General features: G+C 39.8%; 1 protein-coding gene across 28 annotated transcripts in view; it reads left to right on the top strand.

The window, feature by feature from the left end:
- Window positions 1–2,695: 2,695 nt before the first annotated feature.
- Window positions 2,696–26,014, top strand: part of ZC3H14 (zinc finger CCCH-type containing 14) — a 51,222-nt gene continuing 27,903 nt past the window's right edge. For 12 of the 28 annotated variants that reach the window (XM_005561990.5, XM_005561991.5, XM_065549198.2 and 9 more), the window contains exons 1-9: window positions 2,696–2,851; window positions 3,339–3,381; window positions 7,733–7,847; window positions 10,825–10,865; window positions 11,780–11,975; window positions 12,328–12,757; window positions 13,913–14,073; window positions 15,055–15,155; window positions 17,203–17,358. In XM_005561990.5, coding sequence (XP_005562047.1) covers window positions 2,816–2,851; window positions 3,339–3,381; window positions 7,733–7,847; window positions 10,825–10,865; window positions 11,780–11,975; window positions 12,328–12,757; window positions 13,913–14,073; window positions 15,055–15,155; window positions 17,203–17,358 — 1,279 coding nt within the window. In that variant the 5' untranslated portion in view covers window positions 2,696–2,815. Of the gene's footprint in view, window positions 2,852–3,338; window positions 3,382–7,732; window positions 7,848–10,824; window positions 10,866–11,779; window positions 11,976–12,327; window positions 12,758–13,912; window positions 14,074–15,054; window positions 15,156–17,202; window positions 17,359–25,501; window positions 25,772–26,014 lie in introns of those variants that run through there. The other 16 variants (XM_073998009.1, XM_073998010.1, XM_073998017.1 and 13 more) reach the window with 4 other exon arrangements.

Consider the following 26,014-nt stretch of genomic DNA (forward strand, 5'->3'; position numbering starts at 1 on the left):
GTCTTTCAGTCTCTTTTCCATAGCTGTCCTAAAAGTTAGCTCCTTGTCCTAAAAGTTAACGTTCTCTTGAATACATTTTAATAAGTTTCCCTACTCTGAATATGTTTTAATTAAAACATTACTTTTTATTAAATGTTATTTTCAATTTTATGTAAATATTGACCGAGAATTGGGTACCCAGTAATGGTAAAAAATGTTTTTGTTCTTAGTTCTGTAATGGGTGGTAAAGGAATAAAAGTAATTCATCTGGTCTTTTGGATTGTGAGTGTCACGAAAGCAGGGAGTTGGTCTTGCTCCTCTTTGCGCTCTGACTCCTGGCACTGTATCCCAGTGTAGGTACTTAATTTTTAATCAGCAAGCATAGTACTGCTATGAGCCAGGCACAGTTCAATATGCTTCACAAATATTAACTTATTTCATCCTTATAGTAACTCTTTGCAGGTGAAACTAGTATCATACCTATATCACAGATAAGGAAACTGAGGCACAGAGATGAGACGCAATCTGCCTACGGTCTCAGAGGGAGTGGCAGAGCCAGGATTCAGACCCAGACGGTCTGGCTGCAGTGCCCTCATTCTCTGTCATTCTGCTCTGCTGCCTGTCATCAATGTTGAATGAGTGTATGATCACTGGATTTATCCTTGAGGAATGCTTTTGTAAATTAGGTCTTTAATTTCTTTTACCCTATAAATATGTAATGAGTGCTTACTCTGTGTCCAGCATCCTGAAAGGTTGGAGAAATATAAAGCCCTACAGAGTTTATAATTTTGTTAGGGAAGACACACATACACACGAAATAACATTGCACAGAATATATTATTATACTAATAGCTTCCATATAGATGCCATAGGAATTCATAAGGATTATATGAGATTACTAAAGGACCATATGACAGACCCTAGGTAGCCCCACAACTCCTGCTCCTGCTGTCTGTACAACCCGCTCCTGACCCCTACTGTGGATTGCTTAGGTAATAAATTTGGCAAAAATAAGAGGTTTGGCAGATGTAATTGAGGTCCTGAATCAGTTGATTTTGGGGTCAGGTCCTGGGTGGGCCTAACTTAATTAAATGAAAGCCCTTGGCTGGTCTCAAATTTCTGGTCTCAAGTGATCCTCCCACCTCTGCTTCACTGAGTTCAAATCACAGGCGTGAGCCACTATCCCTGGCCTTTACTGGCTTCAGTGAACAGACATGTTAGTGAACCCTTTGGCAAAGAACTGCGGGCAGCCTCTAGGACTTGAGGGTGGCTTCCAGATGATAACCAGAAAAAAATCTGGGTCCTTACTCATAAAGCCACAAGGAAATTTTTTTTTTTTTTTTTTTTTTTTTGACAGGGTCTCACTGTCACCAAGGCTGGAGTACAGTGACATGATCTTGGCTCACAGTAACCTCTGCCTCCCAGGCTCAAGCAATCCTCCCCTCTCAGCTTCCCAAGTAGCTGGGACTAGAAATGCATGCCACCATGCCCAGCTAATTTTTTGTACTTTTGAAGAGACACGTTTTTGCCATGTTGCCCAGGCTGGTCACGAACTCCTGATCTCAAGTGATCCGCCAGCCTCGGCCTCCCAAACTGCTGGGATTACAGGCATGAGCCACCCCACTCAGCCAGAAATGAATTCTTGCTAACAACCTGAATGAGCCTGAACATAGGTTCTTTCTCAGTCAAGCCTCCAGATGAGAACACGGCCTGCCTGACACCTTGATTGTAGTCTTGTGAGACCCCGAGCAGAGGACCCAGTGAGGTTGACCCACGGAAACCATGAGATGATAAACGTTTGTGTTTCAAGCTGCTAAACTTGTGGTCATCTGCTATGCAGCAATAGACAACAGAGACCACGCTTAGGAATTAGTGGATACGAGGGAGAAAGGAGACCTCTCTGTTTTCCAGGTTTTGTGATCAGGGATAGGGAGAATTCAGTTATTGATTCAAATAGCGGAATCAAGAGTAGAAATCTATTGAGTGGAGGAAGGGGAGATGAAGGCGACTTCCGTCTAAGTGCTGAGTTTGGAGAAAATAAGAGTAGTCACTTATAATTTGGGAGTGGAGTTTGTGTGAGAATTCAAGGCTGATGGAAAATTCGTTCATTATCAGCACAGAGTTGACAACTTAAATCCTCAGAACAAAAGTGTTGTCCCACGAAGGGTGTTCAGAGAAGCAGGAGGATGGGGATTCGTCTCGGGGAGAGGCCACGGGTGGGCCCGGGAGAAGGAAGGCAGAACCAAACCCAGAAGGGCCAAGCTAGGGCAGAGTCAGAGACTTGACGGATTGGCTCTGTTGCTCCGGATAGTCCATTTTCCCTTCAAGGGTAATTGCAGTGCAACCTCTAAGAGGCAGACTCCATTTTACACGTAAGAAAAGTTTAAATACCTGGACCGATACCATACTAACAGTAAGTAAAGGCTGGATTTGAACTCGCGTCTCATATCACAGCCCAAGATCTTTCTGCTACACATTTAATTCATTCTTATCATCCAAGAGAGAATAAAATGAATAAGCGGAGGGCCAGCAGAGAGACTAAGGAAGGGCCCCGGAGGTGCCTGGGAGGCGGAGCAGCCACCCGCACGCGCACGCCGCCGCCCTCCTTGCCTGAACACAGGTTTCGCGGGTAGAAGGTGTGCGCAGGCGCGGACACGGGCGCATGCGCGCTCACTCCGGCGAGCCGTGCCGGCGGGGGCGGGGATACGCGGTGTGCGCGGCCGGGGGCGGAACGGAGGAGGAGGCGGTGGTGGCTCGGCTGCGGGGTAGGAGTCCGCGGCAGCCTCCGGGTAAGCCAAGCGCCGCGCAGTGCTGAGTTCCCGCACGCCGCGGAGCCATGGAGATCGGCACCGAGATCAGCCGCAAGATCCGGGTGAGGCCCGTGCCGGGCGGGGGTGGGAAGCCAGGTCTCGGGAAGCGGGCGGTTGTCAGGAGTAACGGGGACCTTGGGCCCGGGTGGACGCCGCGGCCTGGCCGCCGCTGGACGCTCCTGGCGGGCTGCAGCTCCTCCTTGTCCAGGCCGCCTTGGGCCTGGGGACATTTGCGGCCTCAGAGCAGGGCTGCGGCTGAAGTAGCCGCCGGGAAACGGAAGAACAGGCTCAGGCCTGGCGGGAGCCACCCCTGCGGCGCAGGGCGCCGCTTTGGATCCGCTGCGGGAGGTGGCGGGAGGTGGGCGCCGCGGGACCGGAGCGGGAGTGGGGTGCGGGGTGGGGGTGGTGGTGCAGGCGAGGCTCCTCCCCGCCCCCACCCGGGGGACCTGGAGGTGCGCGCACCAGTGAAGTGGCCTCAGCGCTGCAGAATCCGGTCTTGTTTTCCTAGAGCCGCCTTTCTCACATGCTCGTTTGCTCTTTTTCTCTCAGAGTGCCATTAAGGGGAAATTGCAAGAATTAGGAGCCTATGTTGGTAAGTGTATTTTGAGTTGTTAGTTTCATAGAATTTAGAGTTTGCAGCTAATTGAATTTTAGTGAATGCATATTTCTCACCGTACTTTGGACATTGGGAGAGACTCCCTTCTACCGTCTTCAAATCTTATACTCCCTGGTTACTTCTTTATCATCTTTTTGCAACCTTGTTTTTTTTCTCCCAAACCTCCTTCTGTTATGGTGTTTTGAAATTTAGTTTCCTCCATTAAGGCTCTGTCACATTTTACATAATGTTTGAGCGAATTTTATTTTATGTTTTTCCTATTCTCTCTCATTTTAAATTCTAGGGACGGGTCTCACTACGTTGCCCAGGCCTTCACTCCTGGTCTCAAGCAATTATCTGACCTCAGCCTCCCTAGGTGCTGGGAGTGCGGGGATTACTGGTGTGAACCACCATGCCTGTTTAAAGTTTACTATTCTTGTAACTTTCCTCTTGACATTTGTTTTTAGAACTCTGATTTTGGATATGCTTTTTGATGCTTTCTGGCATTGGCTTCTGTAATGGTTCAGTGAATTTTATTTTCCGATCTCTATGTTTTCCCTCTTTCTCTCTTTAAAACAGTAAGGCGGCGTTTTCCTTCTCTTTATTCTTTTATAATTTGAGTGTTTACTCTGGGTCAGGTACTATGCTTAACTGTTGTGTGTGTATTAACTCAGGATAATCCCTATGAGAAGACTGGAAGGTAAGTGGCAGTATCCTAGACTGTGTAAACAAGGAAACTGAGGCTTTGCCTACTTGAGCAAGGTTTTATGGTTTGCCCCCAAAGCTGATGCCTTCTATAACAATAATAGCTACCACTTAAGACAGTGATTCTCAAAGTGTGGGAGACTCCAAGGGTCTCTGAAGTCAAAACTGTTTTCATATTAATACTGAGATGGTATGTGCTGTTTTTCACTGCGTTGATGTTTGGATTGTATAAAACTAATGGTTGATAAAGTTTTATCAACCATTTTATCAACTGGTCAACATAGTAACACCATAATGAAATCATATTCAAATCACTCCCCCCTTATAGTTTTTTTTTTTTTTAAGCTAATTATACTTAAAATGTCATTGATGAAGATGTGAAGTCCAGGGTTTACAAAATGTTTTTTATCTTCTTAGTATTCTGTGTGAGGAAATAGAAATGCTCATAAAACACTTTTATTGTGTACTGAAATATGGTTAAGGAAAATCATTTGAGTTGAGAATTAAGCTAGCCACCTCTTTCAGGGAACATCATTTTTAACTTCAAAGTACTGACAAACTGGTTACGTACACTAGGATATTTGGCAGATATTTACTTGAAAGTGAGCAAAGAACCCGTAGTCTTTGTTGCCAATCACATGTGAGCTTTCAAATGAAAATTAGAATTTTGGAAAATCTGAGTCTGCCTCCATGAACTCGACAGCTTCCCAGTACTTAAAAAATTTCTGATTAAGTAAATGGTGATTTAAAAAAATTTTATTCTTATTATTTTTTGAGATGAAATTTCACTCGTTACCCAGGCTGGAGTGCAGTGGCGTGATCTTGGCCACTGCAACCTCTGCCTCCCAGGTTCAAGCGATTCTTTTGCCTCAGCCTCCCAAGTAACTGGGATTACAGGCACCCACCACTACGCCCAGCTAATTTTTTGTATTTTTAGTAGAGACAGGGTTTCACCATGTTGGCCAGGTTCGTCTCAAACTCCCAACCTTGTGATTTGCCCGCCTCAGCCTCCCAAAGTTCTGGAATTGCAGGCGTGCGCGCCTGGCCAACTCAATGGTGATATTAAAAAATAATTATTTTCTATTACATAATGAAATATATCAACGTGCCAGTGGTTTTTGTAGCTAAGTGAACCAATATTTTCTAAATAACGAATGCATAATGTTACAAAACTGTGCATGGATTTAAGATTTATTTAAACTGTAGGGTGGGTCAGTGGATTTCTGTGCAACAGTTCAAAAAGGTCATTGATGTATTTGACATTCCACATTGCTTTAACGTTTAATAAGCTACCACTTGTTTAGTTTTGGTGTAGTGTCACAGAAAAATATCCACCTTATGTGAAAAAACTATCAGAATACCCCTTTTTCAACTGCATATCTGTGAGACCAGATTTTTTCACATTCTTCAGTCGTAAGGACATAGAACAAGATATATAAAAATGCGAAACAAGGCCAGTCTTTGCAGTAACTTTTTTTTTCTCTTTTCTTTTCTTTTCTTTTTTTTGAGACAGGGTCTCTGTGGTTCGGGCTGGGTGCAGTGGTGCAATGCACTTGGTTCACTGTGCATCTTGGTTCACTGCAACCTCCACCTCCCAGGTTCAAGCGATTCTCCTGCCTCAGCCTCCTGAGTAGCTGGGATTACAGGCACCCACCACCACCCCCAGCTAATTTTTGTGTTTTTAGTAGAGACAGTGTTTCACCATGTTGGCCAGGCTGATCTCCAACTCCTGACCTCAGGTGGTCCACCTGCCTCGGCCTCCCAGAGTGCTGGAATTACTGGCATGAGCCACCGTGCCTCATCTATATATTTTTTTGGAAAATTTAATAAAAATAATGTTACTTATGTTAATATTATTGGGTTTGTGATTAACATGTGATGGATGTATTATTTAATGAATAAATACTTTTTAATTAAAAATGATCAGTTCTAATTTTGAACACAGTAAATAATAGATAGAACCTGCATAAACCAGAGAAGGGGCCCAAGACCAGTTTGAGAACTGGTAATTTATGGAGTACTTACCACCATTTGCTGGGCACTTTCATAAATGATTTGTTGTCAGGATTGTTGTAAGACTAACAGGAGACAATTGAGGCTCAGAGAAAATGAAGCTGAACCAAGATTTATTTATTATTTTATTCTCTCAACACTTGAACTGCATTTTTTATATTTTTCTTTGAAACAAAAAAAGTACTTCTGAAATGAACCTTTCTGCCTGCGTAGAAATACTACAAGTATTTAAGGTATTAAAGAAATTTGGCACCACACGGTGGTTCGCGCCTGTAATCTCAGCACTTTGGGAGGCCGAGGTGGGTGGATCACTTGAGTTCAGGAGTTCGAGACCAGCCTAGCCAACATGCTGAAACCCCGTCTCTACTAAAAATACAAAAATTAGCTGGGCGTGGTGGCACATGCCTGTAATCCCAGCTACTCAGGGGCTGAGGCAGGAGAATCGCTTGAACCCATGAGGCAGAGGTTGCAGTGAGCCAAGATGGTGCCACTGCACTCTAGCCTGGGAGACAGAGCGAGACTGTCTCAAAAGAAAAAAAAAAGAAATCTAATGGAGTTTTGGGGGGCAGAGATTAGAGTTCCTGATAACAGCTTTTGCTTCCTTATCTTCTTATTGAGGTTTTTTGTTTTATTTTGTTGTTGTTTTAAATCCTAGACCTCAGTCTCATAATCATTGTAGGATTACCAAGGGAAGGGTGTTTTTTGGTTTCTTTTTTTTTTTTCCCCCGAGACAGAGTCTTGCTCTGTTGCCCAGGCTGGAGTGCAGTGGTGCTGTCTCAGCTCACTGCAAGCTCTGCCTCCCGGGTTCACGCCATTCTCCTGCCTCAGCTTCCTGAGTAGCTGGGACTACAGGCCCCCGCCACCACACCCGGCTAATTTTTTATATTTTTAGTAGAAACAGGGTTTCACTGTGTTAGCCATGATGGTCTCGACCTCCTGCCCTCGTGATCCGTTTGCCTTGGCCTCCCAAAGTGCTGGGATTACAGGCGTGAGCCACTGTGCCTGGCCTTTTTTTTTTTTTTTTTTTTTTAAAATCCTAGACCTCACCCTTATAATCATTGTAGGATTACCACCGTGAGGGTAAAACAGTGCGTTGAGTTGACATTATTTAATGTCAAAATTGAGTTTTTTAAATGATGTGGAGCTTTTGGGTCTATTTATTTGATACTGCTACAAGTTTGTTACCCTGAGTAATTGAAACCTGCCTTTAGCAAGGGTAAATATGTTCACTTGAGAAATGAGTGTTGTCTTGAAACAATGTAAATTAAAACTAAACAAAATTCAATTCTTTTTCTTGGGAAATGTTCATATATTTCCTGGAAGCTTCTTTGAAATTAGTAAACATTATTAAAAAGATTCAAGGAAGTGAATGCATGCTCAAGTTTGACCCTATAATTCAGAATGTCTAGTTTTGTAAGTATCAGTTATTCTTAATTTCCATCCTTCTAGTAATTGAAATACCTGTGGAATGAAGAGAAAAAAATTAAAGCTAAGCCGTCTTGTCCAATGTAATTCCACTAGAGCTCTGAGACTCTAAAGCTTAGAGCTACATCTATATTTTCAAGCACATCTACTTTAAGAAGAAAGTTTTGAGGAAACAAAGTTTTGATATACCTTTCCTTTTAAATAGATGAAGAACTTCCTGATTACATTATGGTGATGGTGGCCAACAAGAAAAGTCAGGACCAAATGACAGAGGATCTGTCCCTGTTTCTAGGAAACAACACAATTCGATTCACCGTATGGTATGTTTCTGAATTTTTGAGCCTCAGACCAAAGTTTGGCACAAGCCTGAGTTGATATTCTGTCCGAAGAGAGGTTCTTGACAGTTGAGTTAAGTTCACTCTGGAGAGGCAGTTTGTGAGTGATGAGGGCACAGCCTCTGTATTAGTCCGTTTTCACTCTGCTGTGAAGAGATACCCGAGACTGGGTAATTTCTGAAAGAGATTTAATTGACTCGAAGTTCCACATGGCTGGGGAGGCCCCAGGAAACTACAATCATGGCGGAAGGTGAAGCAAGCACTTTCTTCACAAGTCGGCAGGAAAGAGAAGAGTGAAGGAGGAACTTCCAGAGACTTACATAAAATCATCAGATCTCGTGAAAACTCACTGTCTCTTGAGAACTTGGGAACTCACTGTCTCATGAGAACTCACTGTCATGAGAACATCATGGGGGAAACCACCCCCATGATCCAGTCACCTCCCTCCCTTGACAGATGGGGATTATAATTCAATATAAGATTTGGGTGGGGACACAGAGCCAAACGTTATCAGCCTCTGAAGCCAGACAGCCAAAGTTGAATCCTGGCCCTGTGTCTTGCCTTGGTTTTTCTAGCTATAAAATGGGAATAGTACAATCACTTGCTTTATAAAATTATTTTGAGGATCAAATGGGCTAATATGTGTAAAGTACTTATAGGTGTCCCTAGCTCATTTCCCTAAGGAATTCTTAGTATATGTTGGCTGTACTTACTATGTTTCTTTTGTAAAGTTCTATATCTTTTTTTTTTGAGACAGGGTATTGCTCTGTCACCCAGGCTAGAGCACAGTAGTACAATCACAGCTCCCTGCAGCCTCGATCTCCTGATCTCAAATGATCATCCGATTGCAGTACCCTCCCTCCTGCACTCCCCATGCCTGGCTAGTTTGTAAATTTTTTGTTGAGGCAGGGTCTTAGTATGTTGACCTGGATGATCTTGAACTCCTGGGCTCAAGCAGTCCTCCCGCCTTGGCCTTCAGAAGTCTTGGGGTTATAGGTGTGAGCCACCGTACCTGGCCAGCTTCTGTATCTTATAGTTCCTTTTCCTGCACTAAAACCAGTTACAGATGTTTTTTTGAACTGGATTGGCTTCTTATATTGCCTTTTACAATGAGTTACCTTTTATAGGGCAAGGTTTTCTGTTTCTCACATTTCTGGTTCTAACTTTTTTAGCTTTTCATTAAACTCACACCTTCATTTTGAGTAATAATTATAGTGTAATGTTATAGCATATTTTGAGATTATAAGTTTTTTTAAGTTTGGAATTTTAAAATAGGCAACTTTGCTTTTATACATAAATTACTGTTCTATGCCTTTAGTTGAGAATACTGACAAGAAGAGTAAGATTCAACTTAAGATGCTAGGTCCTAGTACCAGGTTTGAGGTAAAGTGAAGATGAGGGCTGGAGGATAATGATGTAGCTGAGAATAGACACAAGAAATACTTTGTTAGGCCCCTCAGACTAGGAACTACCAGTTACCGTAAAAGGTGATGATGTAGCAAAAGTTAAGTAAGCAAGTGGCCTGCTAAATTTGAATGGCAAGAGGAGGCACTAAGTGGGGAGATGAGCCTGGTTAAGTTCTTGCCTTTATACCAAAGGTTGTCTTCAAGGTGTTTTTGCCCCAGTAGACAACTGTATGCTTATCAGTCTTCTTGAAATTCTGCACAGAATTCTCTGGGTTTATACATTGCACAAATTTGAAGAACGTTGTATAGTGGTCATCAGTTGTTATGATACACACACTGCTGCCTCACTGTGGGTGACCCAACCCATTTGTTACAATTTGTCCCCAGAGGTTATTCCCTCCCAGCCCCCCGCAAAAAAAGATTGTGGGGCTTTTGACTGGGGAAATTACCATTATTGTGAGTACTATTTTTTTTCCTAAAGTCCAGCCAATCTAAGATGGAAGATTGACCGAGTAGATCCTTTTCTCCAAAAACTTGATGAAATACTTTAGACAGATTTTTAAAACAGACTACTAAGTGAATTTAAAACCAGATTAATTCAACATTCTCATCTGGCCATAAATTCAGTTCTTTAACATGTGCTGATGCAAAGGGTGATGTCCCCACTTTGGCACTTTGCTTTCTTAAGTTAGTGTTAACACTAGCCCCAAACAGACTATTGTGATTATTTGGAGCCTTGAAATAATTGTGTCCGTGGGGACAGTAGCATGTGACTAGGGTTCTCATTGAAACATATGAGATTTCTGGCATTTTTGGGGAGGTACTGGGAAGGGATGTGAGGCAAATTACTTCATTTATAACTACCAAAACAGCAAGATTACAGCCTTACAGCATCAGTTTTGAAAGTATTAGAGTGAAATGATATAGCATATTTTGAGATAACTTTTTTTAACCTCTCAGAATTAAGTTGTCCAAGAAGCCATCTAATTTAAGCAGTTAATATAAGCTGCTTAAATGGTTGTAATAATAAGCAATATTACATGTTTATGATACTTGTTTTACTGTAAGCTACAGTAAATTTTTAGTACTTAGAAAACAGGGTGACATATTTTGTAGACTAAGACTCTGGTCAGATGATATTCTTTCCCATATTTTTGCATAGGCTAGATGTTGAAAACAGTGAAGAAAAAAAATATAATTTTTTTATTGATTTCTGTAGGATTTATACAAATCCTTTTTTTAAAAATGTGAAATTTGAAAGTTAATTTTAATACAATTTATTCACTAAATACAGCTTATCAGTATTTATCTCGGCTGGGTGCGGTGGCTCATGCCTGTAATCTCAGCACTTTGGGAGGCCGAGGCAGGTGGTTCTCTCAAGTCCAGGACTTCAAGACCAGCCTGGACAACATGGTGAAACCCCCGTCTCTATTTAAAAATAATAAAAATATTTTAAAAATTAAAAAAAAAATCTCTGAATATAATGTCATAAATTTAGAGTGACGGTTGAATTGAAATCTTAATGGAGGCTTTATTGTTTTTTGTTTTTTTCTCAGGCTTCATGGTGTATTAGATAAACTTCGCTCTGTAACGACTGGTAAGATTCATAACATTGTTTTTTTTTTTAAATTTCTGCTTGCAATGGCATACGATTTGTTTCTTTCTAAAGTCATTTATAGTGCTTTGGGAAAAACCCATGACTTTCAAAACAGTGGTTCATTTGAACTTTTTTAGAAAGCACATATTTTTATGAACTTAAGACCAGTAAATTTAATATAATTCAAAGATATTTAAGTGTAGGAGAGGGAGCAGCGCACTTTATCCGAAGGAAATAATTACATATGTGTGCAGAGATTTAGCCTCAAGGATATTTCAGTATTTTATAATTGAAAACAATTTAAAAGTTCAGTAATAATAAACGAAATTGTTATATTACCATGTGTGGAATAATATTCAACTATTGAAAATAATGTTATGGAAGAATAACATGAGAGTATACACACATAAGATACATGTTTTCAAAAATGTGTATATATGCTCTTCCCCCCAAAAATCAGCTTTGAGATAATTGGTGATTTTTATTTATGTTTTTAAATTTTTCTGCAATAAACACATATTGCTTTTGAATTGGTGATGAGGAAGGAAAAGACTTAAAGTAATAAAAATAGATGGCTGGGCAGGGTGGCTCAAACCTGTAATCCCAGCATTTTGGGAGGCCAAGGTGGGCGGATCATGAGCTCAGGAGATCGAGACCATCCTGGCCAACCAACATGGTGAAACTCCGTCTCTACTAAAAATACAAAAATTAGCCGGGCGTCATGTTGTGTGCTTGTAATCCCAGCTACCCAGGAGGCTGAGGCAGGAAAATCGCTTGAACCAGGGATTTGGAGGTGGCAATGAGCCGAGAATGCACCACTGCACTCCAGCCTGGCGACAGAGTGAGAGTCCGTCTCAAAAAAAAATAAAATAAAAAATAAAAATAGATTAAAAGGACTGTATTTTTCTTTTCAGAACCCTCTAGTCTAAAGTCTTCTGATACCAACATCTTTGATAGTAACGTGCCTTCAAACAAGAGCAATTTCAGTCGGGGAGATGAGAGGAGGCATGAAGCTGCAGTGCCACCACTTGCCATTCCTAGCACAAGACCTGAAAAAAGAGACTCCAGAGTTTCTACGAGTTCACAGGAGTCAAAAACCACTAATGTCAGGTAAGAGTCCGGTGTAGACCTGCTGTGGGCAGATGGCTTTGTGTATGTGACATTTTTATTAGTTTTTGTATCTTTCAGTTTGCTGTTCTCAGCAATTTTTAGGAACAGTGAAGTGATCATGAGCAGTTTTTTGAATAAAATAATGGATAAGATCTAAGTATGATTATCTTTGATCACAAATTTAGTAAATCAAAGTTTAAAGAAAGTGCAATTTCAAAGTAGTTTTGAATGGAATACCTAAAGGGAGTATCCTCAGTTTTTTCCTTGAAATTTTTCAAGTAAGCATTCTTTAAAGATTTGGAGATAATTGCCCTAATTTGGTTGTAATACATTTTGTTGTTCTTTTAAATAGGCAGACTTATGATGATGGAGCTGCAACCCGACTAATGTCAACAGTGAAGCCTTTGAGGGAGCCAGCACCCTCTGAAGATGTGATTGATATTAAGCCAGAACCAGATGATCTCATTGATGAAGACCTCAACTTTGTGCAAGAGAATCCCTTATCTCAGAAAAAACCTACAGTGACACTTACATATGGTTCTTCTCGCCCTTCTATTGAAATTTATCGACCACCTGCAAGTAGAAATGCAGATAGTGGTGTTCATTTAAACAGGTTGCAATTTCAACAGCAGCAAAATAGTATTCATGCTGCCAAGCAGCTTGATATGCAGAATAGTTGGGTATATGAAACAGGACGTTTGTGTGAACCAGAAGTGCTTAACAGCTTAGAAGAAACGTATAGTCCGTTCTTTAGAAACAACTCGGAGAAAATGAGTATGGAGGTTTGTATGTACTTTTAAATTCTGGCTTAGGCTAAAATTCAGCAGTTCTTGATACTAAATAATATATGAAGTATCTAAACACATATACCAAGTTTATTTTGTTTTATTTTACTTTTTGAGAAGGAGTTTCGCTCTTGTGGCCCAGGCTGGAGTGCAATAGCACAATCTCAGCTCATTGCAACCTCTGCCTCCTGGGCTCAAGCGATTCTCCTACCTCAGCCTCCCAAGTAGCTGGGATTACTTGCCACCACGCCTGGCTAATTTTTTATATTTTTAATAGAGACGGGTTTCACCGTGTTGGCCAGGCTGGTCTTGAAATCCTGACCTTGTGATCCACCTGCCTGGGCCTCCCAAAGTGTTGGGATTATAGACGTGAGCGACGGCACTCAGCCCCAAGTTTATTTTTAAATTGTTTTATCTGCTGTTTCTCATGATATACCAGATTTTCCTCTCCATGGCTTGCTCCTAGAGTTCTTTTATATCACATCTATATACCTTTTTGAGATTTCCAGCATTTGAGATAGCTTTAATCTTAAATTAATTCGGGGGGGTTTCAGATCAATTTTAGATTGTTCATGGTAATTGCTAGTAAGCAACCAGTTAACTCCGTTTTATTAGTTTGTCAGTAGCACTGTATGCAGCTGTTAATAAAGTTCTAATTTTTGTTTTAGCTAAAGGTTGACTGGTAGGGATAATATTTATATTTATATTATTTATTTGTTTATTTTTATGTGGTGTCTCACTCTGTCGGCCAGGCTGGAGTGCAGTGGCGTGATCTTGGCTCACTGCATCCTGCACTCCCGGGTTCAAGTGATTCTTCTGCCTCAGCCTCCTGAGTAGCTGGGATTACAGGCGCATGCCACCACGCTCAGCTAATTTTTGTATTTTTAGTAGAGATGGGGTTTCACCATATTGGCCAGGCTGGTCTTGAAATCCTGACCTTGTGATCTGCCCATGATGGCCTTCCAGAGTACTAGGATTACAAATGTGAGCCACCACACCTGTCCTCATATTTATATTTTTATACAAAACCAAGAAATACTCTGAATTTCTCATATTACTGTGTACTATTTTTTTCTTAAAATGGAAACATTTCGTAGTAGAACTTTTGTTATTTTCTGAAACTAGGTAAGCATAAATTTTATCTGATTGCAGGATGAAAACTTTCGGAAGAGAAAGTTGCCTGTGGTAAGTTCAGTTGTTAAAGTGAAAAAGTTCAATCATGATGGAGAAGAGGAGGAAGAAGATGATGATTATGGGTCTCGAACAGGAAGCATCTCCAGCAGTGTGTCTGTGCCAGCAAAGCCTGAAAGGAGGTACCTTGAACGTGGCTGTAAATTCAGCTTTAACTGCCTTGGTGGAGTCTTCTGATTTCTTGAAGAGAATAATCACGAAAATAATTTTTGTTTGTTTTTTGAGATGGAGCCTCGCTCTGTCAACCAGGCTGGAGTGCAGTGTCACGATCTCGGCTCACTGCAACCTCTGTCTCCCAGGTTCAAGTAATTCTCCTGATTCAGCATCCTGAATGGCTGGGATCATGGGTGCGCACCACCACAACCAGCTAATTTTTGTATTTTTAGTAGAGATGGTGTTTCACCACGTTGGACCAGGCAGGTCTCGAACTCCTGACCTCAGGTGATCTGCCCTCCTCAGCCTCCCAAAGTGTTGGGATTACAGGCGTGAGCCACCGCACCTGGCATACATATTTAATGTAATACCACATAAGACTTTTTCATTGGGTTTTGAGAAACACATTAATGAGAGAAATTGCTTAACATTGGAGAGGATTGTAGAGAATATTGACTAATGTGATGGTGGAGTGAGGGGGAACAACATCAATTAAGATTCAAATTTATTATTTAAAAAAACTAAAAGGGGCCTAGGCATGGCGGCTCATGCCTGTACCTAGCACTTTGGGAGGCCGAGGCAGGAGGATTGCTTGAGACCAGGAGTTTGAGACCAGCCTGGGCAATGCAATGAGTCTTTGTCTGCACAAAAATAAATTACCTGGTCATTTTGGCAGGCACCTGTAGTCCTAGACTGGATAGGCTGATGTGGAAGGATTGCTTGAGCCTAGAAGTTTAAGGCTGCAGTGGCACTACACTCCAGCCTGGGTGAGAGAGTAAAACTCTGTCTCGAAAAAATAATAGTAACGTTCCAGTGTAGTTGACATTTTCTATAAACTGCAGCTAGTCTGTGAAACCTAGAGAAGGTTGTGGTAAAGGCATAACAGATGGGTGACCTGTGGAGAACTGAAATTTAAAGTTTAATAAAAATACCTTTCTTAACTCCTTTAGACCTTCTCTTCCACCTTCTAAACAAGCTAACAAGAATCTGATTTTGAAGGCTATCTCTGAAGCTCAAGAATCCGTAACAAAAACAACTAACTACTCTACAGGTAATTTAAATGTATTATGTTTACACTTGGTAAGACATTTCTGTAATTCTTGAGTAAGCTGAAAACGATTGCTCCTTAAATTGTGGTAAAATAAAGGTGCCTGTCAGATGTCAAGACCAAGATGAGGTTCCCCTATAGAAGAATGGCTTCAAAAGGAGATTGACAGGTTTGAGAAACTTTGCAAACTGTTAATGGACTATAGTGTTTCGAGCCCCATATAATGCCTTTTATACTCTTTTCAATGTTTGTGAAATATATAGTACGTAAACATTTTGAAGAGAATTTTGATGAAGTGGGACTTTCATGTTAGTAGCATTAGATTCAACATTAGATATGAATTTATGATGTATAAATGGGAGTAAAATTGGACAATAATAGGCGGCTGAAGTTATAATTTGTTAAACAGTAGTTTATAAACAAGGTTGGTTTCTTCCCTTTTGGTGGAACTCATTAATAGAATATAAGGCAGAGAACTGACTCATTTGTGATGTTCCTGCTCCAGTTGTAGTGGAAGTACTAAATCATTTTATGAGAGAATATAAAAGTATTACATGCTTTCAAAACAGGAGATGAATCAGCTGTAAGCTGATCTTATGGAAAGCTGATTCTGAAATGCAGACAATTGATGGGTGTAATTTTGTGTTGTCATTAAATTCTATACTCTGTGGCCGACCTGTTGTAGCCAATGTGTAAACTTGTGTTAACAAGCTGATGGTGATGAGCTACTCTAAAAAGATGTAAGTTTTGCTGTGGATTTGATGGATGTACTTACAGCATTGCCCTGCTTGTCCACTCTCTCTTGCTTCTCTTTTTTGTGACCCCGTTCCTAAAGTGAGGTAAACTGTAGCCATCAGTTTTTTTGTTTGTTTTCTTTGAGGCGGAGTCTTGCTGCATTGCCCAGGCTGGAGTGCAGTGGTGTGATCTTGGCTCACTGCAACCTCTGCCTCCTGGGTCCAAGTGATCCTCCTGCCTCAGCCTCTCAAGTAGCTGGGACTACAGGTGCCCACCAACTTGCCAGGCTAATTTTTTTGTATTTTTAGTAGAGATGGGGTTCCTTCATGTTGGCCAGGCTGGTCTCGTACCCCTGACCTCAGGTGATCACCTGACTTGGCCTCCCAAAATGCTGGGATTACAGGCGTGAGCCGCCGCGCCTGGCACCATCAGTTTTTCAGTTTTTGATCCTGATACTCGCCTGTCCTCTTGGTTCTCCTCATCCCTAACTTAACCTTGAACACTAAATTCAATAGGTTTTTGCATATAGAATAAGGATTATCAGGCAAATGCCCACTCTTGACCTAATGGTATATCTACATTTCATTTCCTGATCTATCAGCAATATTAATTGTCTAGAATGATGAGAAGTTTAGAGAATTTCCATGGCTTTGAACATTTCTTTCTTTACCTAGGTTATCTAAATTACAATTTGAAACTGATACAATATCATGAAGCTAAGCTTAAATAAACCGCGTTTTGTTGAAAATGAATACATATGTACTGTATTGTATTCATGACATGTGGTTGTATGGACGTTGTTTACATATGTTTGGATAAATAGGTCAGGTATCTATCTCAGTAATGTTGTAAGAAAAAATGAATGGTATCTATGGATTGAACTCCTCATATATATGTTATTTTCTTTGTTTTGGAGACAGAGTCTCACTCTGTTGACCAGGCTTGAGTGCACAGTGGTGCAGTCTTGGCTCACTGCAACCTCCGCCTTCTGGGTTTAAGCAATTCTTCTGCCTCAGCCTCCTGAGTAGTTGGGATTACAGGTGTGTGCCACCACGCCTGGCTAATGTTTGTATTTTTAGTAGAAATGAGGTTTTACCGTGTTGGCCAGGCTGGTCTCAAACTCCTGACCTCAAGTGATCCACTCGCCTTGCCTCCCAAAGTGCTGAGATTACAGGCATGAGCCACTGCGCCCAGCCCAAACTCCTCATATGTTCTAAACCAAAGGAGGCGTTTGTATTTAGTATGACATAGTCACTGTCAAGTTTTGATGTATTACTGCATTTGTATTTCTATCTTTTTTGCTTTTATGTGAAAGTCCCACAGAAACAGACCCTTCCAGTTGCTCCCAGAACTCGAACTTCTCAAGAAGAATTGCTAGCAGAAGTGGTCCAGGGACAAAGTAGGACCCCCAGAATAAGTCCCCCCATTAAAGAAGAGGAAACAAAAGGAGATTCTGTAGAAAAAAATCAAGGTAATAACTTAAATGATATTTCACTCTTTACTACAGTTTTTTCATGAGGCATTGAATATTTTCCAGTGAATTTTTATGAAATGTTACACTTTGAAAAAAGTGATGATTAAGCCCAGAAATAGAATGAGAAGGATACCATGAGGAAGGTTCATGCCAACACTTTCCAGAAACTTTATTTTTTTTTTTTTAAGAGGTAGGGTCTTGCTGTGTTGCCCAGGCAGGCTTCAAACTCCTGGGCTCAAGCAGTCCTCCTGCCTCAGCATCCTTAGTAGCTGGAAGTGTGTACAAGTGTGTGCCACTGCACCCAGCCTTTTCTAGAAATTTTTGAAAGTCTTTTTATTGTGGAAATTTTTAATATTCTCAAAAATGGAAAGGCTAGTATAGTGAGCTCTCATGAACCCAGTCATTAAGCCTTAGTTGTTATCAGAATTTTGCAAGTCTTTAGATAGCTCCTTCTTAAAGATAAATTTATTTCTGCATTCTTTCTTTTCCTTTTTGTTGATCCTACCCGTTTACCTGAACTTGAAATGTTAGTTATCTTTAAATCTCCCCCGCCTTAAGCATCCTGTCTCTGACCTCCCATATGTGTCCCAGCAACCCTAATTTATCCCCTCATGCCTAACATACTTCAATTTGCTTCCAACTCTTTTTTTTTTTTGCTTTTTTCTCAGCTTTCTCCCCCAATTCCTATGCAATCTTTTGACTTTGAAAGTGTGTCTCTCATCTTCTAACTCCTTTGTGAAAGTGTCTCTCGCCGCCGCCTCATTGCCCAGAACTAACGCTGTTAGTTTGAACTTTTGGTGTCTCTGTTACCTGACCCCTGGGCCTGCACAGCCCTTCTCCACGACTCTTCAAACCTTTTGTTTCTTCTGTCATCAAGGATTCTTGTTTCTTCTGTTTCTTTTTCTACAAAGATTTGAATTTTAAAACCCCACCAAAAAAACCTATATGCTTATTATGTTACTTCTCACATACTTCTCAAGAACCTTTGAATGTATTTTTTCATTTCTCCAAAACTGTCCTTTAAATTGTTCCAGGTTTCATGAAACCTTATGATTTCAACATTGTCAGTTCTGTATTTGTCTCCTCATTGTGTCTCTTTAAAAAATTTTTACTGTATTGTATAGTTTGCTATGACAGTGTTATGTGCTGTTCTGATAAGTGATAGGCCTGAGGACAAGACCTGTTTGGCACCCAAACGACAAATAGGTACCAGTTGGAAAATGTGAATGGGCCAAATTGAGAAGAGTAGCTGAAACTGAGGAGGGATTTTGCACAGTACAGTGACAGATGAGGCTGACCTGAAAGGGCTGTAGTGGTCTACTCCTTATGGAGTCTGTAATGTGTTACACCAATGTTTTCTTCAAAGACAGGACTCCACATGAAAGTCTTGGAGTGGAATCAAATGGAGCAGGGAAACAGTAGAGAAAAGGAAAGAATGTCAGATAAAAATAGAGGAAAACAATAGGAAATCTCAAAGCAAGGTGCCATATTTTTTAACATCACAAAATCAGCAGAAGGAGGTTGTGGATTCTGAAGTTAGAATAGCTATCCAAAGCAAACTTTCCCCTAAAATGAACAACAGAAAAGTATCAATGCCCTGTGCCAAATTAAAAGATAAAAGGGAATAAAAGACAAAATAGCACTGTTTCAGTGAAAGCATGCTGAAAAGTATACCAAAAAGAAATACAATTTCAAAGTGAGCTAGAAGACGTTATTTAAATAATACAAGACAAAACCAAGAAAAGCATAAAACAGAAAAACTTTGAGGCTGGGTGCAGTGGCTCATGCCTGTAATCCCAACACTTTGGCAGGCTGAGGCAGGAGGATCACTTGAGACTAGCCTGGGCAGCATAGCAAAACCATGTCTCTACAAAAAATAAAAATATTAGCTGGGCGAGGTATACACCTGTAGTCCTCTCTCCTTGGGAGGCTGAGGTGGGAGGATTGCTGAAGCCCAGGAGGCTGAGGTTGCAGTGAGCCACGATCATACCATTGCCCTCCAGGGAGGCGTAGGTGAGAGGATTGCTGGAGCACAGGAGGCTGAGGTTGCAGTGAGCCATGATCATGCCATTGCCATCTAGTTTGGGTGATAGAGTGAGACTCTGTCTCAAAATAAATGAAGACTAAATTAGAAAGAACTCAAGAATTGGTGTGTCTTAATAAGATAAAACATCATGCATGTAATCCCAGCAATTTGGGAGGCCAGGGCAGGGGGATCACTTGAGGCCAGTTCAAGATCAGCCAGGGCAACATAGCAAGACCTTATGGCTACAGAAAATAGTAATTTAAAAATAAATAAAGTAAAACATCTTCAGAGAAATTGAAGATAAAAGACAACATTTTACAAGTCAAAAAGAAAGGGCTCATGAGAAAGTGGCAAATATTGAATACAGGCAATAGAAATACAGTATATTTATAATAGGCGTCTCCAAAGAAGCAATATTCAGAGGAACAGAATAAGCGTTAACTGTCTTTCAAGAAGACTTTCCTGAAGTGAAAACATATTTGAAACTGTTGTCTGAAAAATTGCACAGTATACCTGAGAATATTTACCCAGAACCACAACACTAAGATGTATTATATAATTAATGAAATTTTAAGAAGAAAAAAAAATCATTTGAACATTTAGGCAAAAGGGGCACATGACTTAGAAGAAAAAGAAAGGTAGATTATCATCAGACTTTTCAGCAGCATCACTTTTGTGCTGGAAGAAAATGGACTAGCATATTTAAGATACTCCAGAAAAGAAAATGTGAGCCAAGAATTTAATGTCCAGCAAAAGTGACCTTTAGAAGTGATCCGGCACCCACTGTTATCTATATGCAGAAATTCAGAGACTGCTATTCCCATGAACTTTTCTTAGGGAATCTAATGGAGGATGAGCTTCAGACAAGTAAAAGCCTGTTGTCCTGAATTCACATTGGAAATTTTTTGGAACGCACATTGTATTTTATATATAAATGTATTTTTTTCTAGTTCTGTCTACTGGAAGGGCATAGAAACATTCGTCAACCCTTAGCATCATCTGTAGTTCCCAGATTGTGGTCTTGGAATACTTCCTATTTAAAAAATTAGGCTTCTTGGGCCGGGTGCGGTGGCTCACGCTTGTAATCCTAGCATTTTGGGAAGCCAAGGTGGGCGGATCACCTGAGGTCAGGAGTTCAAAACCAGCCTGGCCAGCATGGTGAAACTCCATCTCTACTAAAAATACAAAAACATTAGCTGGGTGTTGTGGTGTGCACCTGTAATCCCAGCTACTCAGGAGGCTGAGGCAGGAGAATCGCTTGGACCTGGGAGGTGGAGGTTGCAGTGAGCAGAGATTTTTCCTCTGTACTCCAGCCTGGGCAACAGAGTGAGATTCCATCTCAGTCAATCAATCAATCAATCAATCAATCAATCAATAGGCTTCTTGAGAAATGTCTTTTTCCAGGTCTGGAGCAGGAAATGTTAACATGATCCTGGAAGGGCTCAACATCCCAGATAACAAAGAAGCTGTCAATGAATGGTAGATCATGTCCAAAGGATGCAGGAGCCAACTTAGAGAGATTTCCCTTGGCCAAAAATGGAATTATTTGAGATTCAGTAGGTGTAAAAATGGTAGTGGATTAAAGCCCATTTAAGTCCACAATTTCATAATGACATTTTTAAAAAGTAAGCCCTAACTAGTCAGCTTCTGGAAGATAGTAGATACTCATTCATTGTCTTGAAAACTGGGTAAATAAAATAATTGAACATTTATGCTGTCTTTTCTGTAAGAATGATACCACTGGGTAACCCCATAGGACAGGAGTTGGCATCTGTTGGAACCAAACCATGTCTATTCATGTATGTATTGTCCATGGCTACTTTCATACTACAACCTTAGTTGAATAGTTGCAGCAGACCATATAGCTTACATAGCCTAAAATAGCCTAAAAGATTTGCCAACCTCTGATACAGTAGATGAGAGAGACATTTTCTTTTAAAATGATTTCAGCTAATAAGAGAACAAGATGGTAGAATTAGAGTTTTGCTTTTAAGAGTGAAAACCAGTTGTTTTGTGCCTCTTGATACAAAAGAACAGAACTTTACTCTTGCCAAAAATGTAAACCTAAGTCATCAAGCTCCCAGTCCAGCAGTCAGTTTGCAAGAAGTTACAGAGGCCAGAGGAGTATGTTGGTTGAGCTTCACCATGAGTGTGCAGCTGGAAAAATAGTCTGGGACACTATGGGTCGTATAGCCCGAGAATTTGAGATTAAAAGGCAAATCAAAGGAAAATAAAAGGAGCAGGATTAAACTAGTGGCTAGGGATACCCAGTATGTGTGAAATTGTAAAGAATCTCCAGGCGTTAATATAAAAGGCACATAGTGGTTGCTTTTGAAGAGGATTGATAAAGATGGAGCACACAGAGGCTTCTGGGCTGGCAGGTGACGTTCTCTCTTTTGGCTTGGATGGTAGTCAGAAGGGTGTTTTGCCTTATGAAAATTCGTTAAGCTGTATGTTTGTGTGGTTTTCTATATTGTGTTTTCAAAAGGGATAATTGAAATGGTGTCAGGTACCTTTGCTGATGAGGACTTTGGTATTACTAGATATATTCACAAGTGTGAAGTGATACTGCAAGCAATTGTTATCTGTTAACGTGGTTACTCACTGTTGTATAGTAAAATCTGGGGCAGGTTTTTAAAATATAAACTTGCACATGTATTGGCATAAGTTATTGATAGCTTTTTTTTTCTTCTTTTGTTTGAGCAGATAACATTCTCTCTTTTCTCTGGTGTCTTTATTTTTACTAGCGCACCCACCTCATAATATGTGTACTTTTTCCTTTTTGTCTTGCCATCAGTCTGTCACTTGAAGTATATTTTGCCCAAAGACTTAACAGCAATTATTCTGGCTTTATTATTATTATTTTTTAATTTTTATTTTTTTTGGTGTTTTTGTTTTCTATTGCATTGACCTCTGCTTTTTTTTTTTTTTTTAAGAGGCGAGGTCTCACTGTTGCCTAGGCTAGACTACAGTGGCACAATTGTAGCTCACTACAACCTCAAACACCTGGGCTCAAATGATCCTCCCGCCTCAGGGACCATACGCACACGCCACCATGCCCAGCTAATGTTTAAGTTTTTTTGTAAAGATGGAGTCTCACTCAGTTGCCCAGGCTGGTCTTGAACCCCTGAGCTCAAGCAGTCCTCTTGCCTCAGCCTCCCAAAGTGCTTGGTTTACAGGTGTGAGCCACTACACCTGGCCCGACTTCTCTTTTAATTTATCCTTCCATATTTTAAAAATTATTTACCTCAGCCTGTCTTCTTCTCAAATGTAGGCACTTAAGCTGTAAATTTTTCTTGATGTGCTATGTTTATGACGTATGACAGGTTTTAATTCATCATGTTTTCATTATCAGAGTGTCTTTGATTTCCATTGTAATTTTCATCATTGGCCCATGCATTATTTGAAAGTGTGTTTTCTATACAGTATTTGGAAGTGGTGTGTGTTTTTGTCTTTTAATCCTTTTTATTATATATAGCTGACTTAATTACATTGTGGCTAGATAATGTAATTTTTACAATGCATAGTTTTTGAAACTTGTTAACACTTGCTTAGTGCATGATCAAGTTTATGCATCTTCCACATGCATTTTGGAAGAAAGTAGACTAATTGTTGGATTGGGAATTTTACATTTATTCAGTAGATAAAGCTCTCCTGTTAACATTATTCAAATCTTGACCTTGCTGAGTTTTTGTGCTGCTTGACTTTCCACTTGAGAAAGGGTGTTGAAATTGACCAATATGATGACAGATTTATCTTAATTTCTCTTGTACTTACATGTTTTTGCTTTATTTTTAGGCTGTTCTATACTAATAGTAGGTGCATACATATTTAAATTTGTTTTATCTTCTCTGCAAATTGAATCCCTTATCTTGATTTATGACCCTCTGCAGCAAAAGATATTTTTATCTTAAAGTCAGTTTTACCTGATATTAATATAGCCATTTAATTGTATTTGCTTTATATATCTGGTTTCCCTGCCTTTGTTTTCAGTCTTCTCTCTCATGCTTTAGGAATATACAGTTGATCCTTGAACTGCACAAATTTGAACTCTGTGGGTCCACTCATACACTTATATGTGGATTTTTGAAAATAAATATATTGGAAATATTTTTTGAGATATGTAGCAATTTGAAAAAACTTGCAGAAAAACTGTATAGCCTAGAAATATTGACAAAATTAAGAAAAATTTAGGTATGTCATGAACACATAAAATACATGTAGCTACTAGACTATTTTAACATTTACTATCATAAAACACACAAATATATTATGAAAAGTTTAATTTATCAAAATATATGCACACAAACACAGACTTTACATGATACCACTTGTAGTTGAGAGAAGTGTAAGCAAACATAAAGATGCAGTAATAGCTACATAAGATTTAGTGCATACTGTACTACTGTAATAATGTCATTACCTCCTGTTGCTTTATGGTGAGCTAAGGTGTTTTGAGTGTCCACTTGAAATGCTGCGTGATGCTAACCATCTCAGCATGAGCAGTTCAGCTCTCCAGTAAATCGTGAATTGCAGTAAAAGGTGATCTTGCGGTTCTTGCATATTTTTCATCATGTTTAGTGTAATACTGTAAACCTTCAATAACACCAGGGGACCCATAGTGAAGTGCTACTAGTAATGCTGGACGTGCTCCCAAGAAGTAGAGAAAAGTCATGACGTTACAAGAAAAAGTTTAATTCTCAATATGTACCAAAGATACATATTACAGCTGTGACTGCAGTTATTCACTGTTTCAAGATAAATGAATTTAACATAAGGACCATGGTAAAAAAAAAAAAAAAAAGAAGAAGAAGAAAAAGAAAAAAATTTATGAAGCTGTAATTGCAGCTACGTTGACAACAGTAGTAGTTAAATGTTTGGGAAGTCAAAAAAGTTGTATATAGATTTTCAACCGTTGGGGGGTTTGGTTCCCTTAGCCCTCATGTTGTTTAAGGGTCAGCTATATATTATATCTTAAATATCATGAAGCTAGATTTTGTTTTCTAGTCTAATCTGAGTTTGCCTTTTATTGGAGAGTTTAGACCAGTCACATTTATTATAATTACTGGTACAGTTGGATTATTTTCTGTCATCATTTCTGATTTGTATTTGCCTGCTTTTCTATTTTTTCTCATCTTTTTTAAGGTTCATTAATTACTGTTATTCTTGACAACCCTAATACTGGTTTTACAATTTTAAACTAGTTTACTATTTAAACCTTCCATTTCTGTTCTTTTTTTTTTTTTTTTTTTTTTTTGAGACACAGTCTCACGCTATCGCCAGGCTGGAGTGCAGTGGCACGATCTCGGCTCACTGCAATCTCCGACTCCCTGGTTCAAGTGATTCTCCTGCCTCAGCCTCCCAAGTAGCTGGGATTACAAGCGCCCACCACCATGCCCAGCTAATTTTTGTATTTTTAATAGAGATGAGGTTTCACCATGTTGGCCAGGTTGGTCTTGATCTCCTGACCTTTTGATCCCCTGACCTCATGATCTGCCCACTTCAGCCTCCCAAAGTGTTGGGATTATAGGTGTGAGCCACCACGCTTGGCCTCATTTCTCTTCTTTTAGTGATTACCAGTGAAATTTTACCATGCAAATTTAGTATTCTAAGAGTTAATATCCTGACCCCATTCTCAAAACAGTAAAAGGACTTTTGAATACCTTTGAAGAGCTTCAGTCCTTACCCTCCTAATTTAATTGTTTTCAGTGTTTCAATTTGATCTTTTTTAAAATGCACAAGTTGAACAGCATTCTTGTAATTTTTTCCAGGCAGTGTTTTTTCAGTTTTCCTCCTGTTTATAATTTTACTTATTCTTAACATCTCTGAGTGTTATTTGGGTATCATTATTTTCCAATATTTTGAAGTATTTTTGGAGTATTTTTTTGAAAGTTTCACTGGAACATGTCTGTTAGCAATATATTTTCCAAGAGTCTATTCACCTGTGAGTGTTTTATTTCTTTGTGTTCTTGTGCAGTAGTTTTGCTGGATACCCAAATCTAGGTTAACAGTTATTTGCTCTCCACGCCTTATATGTATTATTATCCCATTGTCTTCTGCTTTCCATTGTTGAGTGGACTTCCGTCATTCTAATTGTCTGTCGTTCCTTTGTAGGTGATCTGTCCTTTCTCTCTGGCTGCTTTCAAGATCTTCTCTTTGTCTTTGATGTTCTGCAGTTTCACTACGATGTGTCTAGGCGTGGATTTCCTTTTATTTTTCCTGTTTGGTATAATGTATGGAAAAATCCAATATATTTGAAATAAAATACTTTACATTATGAAATACATTCTCATAGAAAATCTGGGAAGAAGAAAGCATATCAATGTAATATCTCCTAATAGATGAGAAAATAATCAAATAGTATAAAAAGATTAAAAATAAAAAGCAACATTCCTTGCTTCATTCTTCTCTATACTAGTCCCACTCTGCAGAACCCACCGCTTTTAAATGCTTCTGTTTCTTTCTCCATGTTGTAATAATATGCTTTATACTGTTTCCTCATTGACCAACTATAGATAGTATCTGTTGATTTCTTGCTATATGTCAGGATCTAGCCCGGTTATACTTTTCCCTTGCTTCCAAGTGCATACAGCAAAATTAGTTTTAAATTCATTTATTGGTTACTTT

This window comes from Macaca fascicularis, chromosome 7 (genome assembly GCF_037993035.2).
Source record: "Macaca fascicularis isolate 582-1 chromosome 7, T2T-MFA8v1.1".
Classification (NCBI taxonomy): domain Eukaryota; kingdom Metazoa; phylum Chordata; class Mammalia; order Primates; family Cercopithecidae; genus Macaca; species Macaca fascicularis.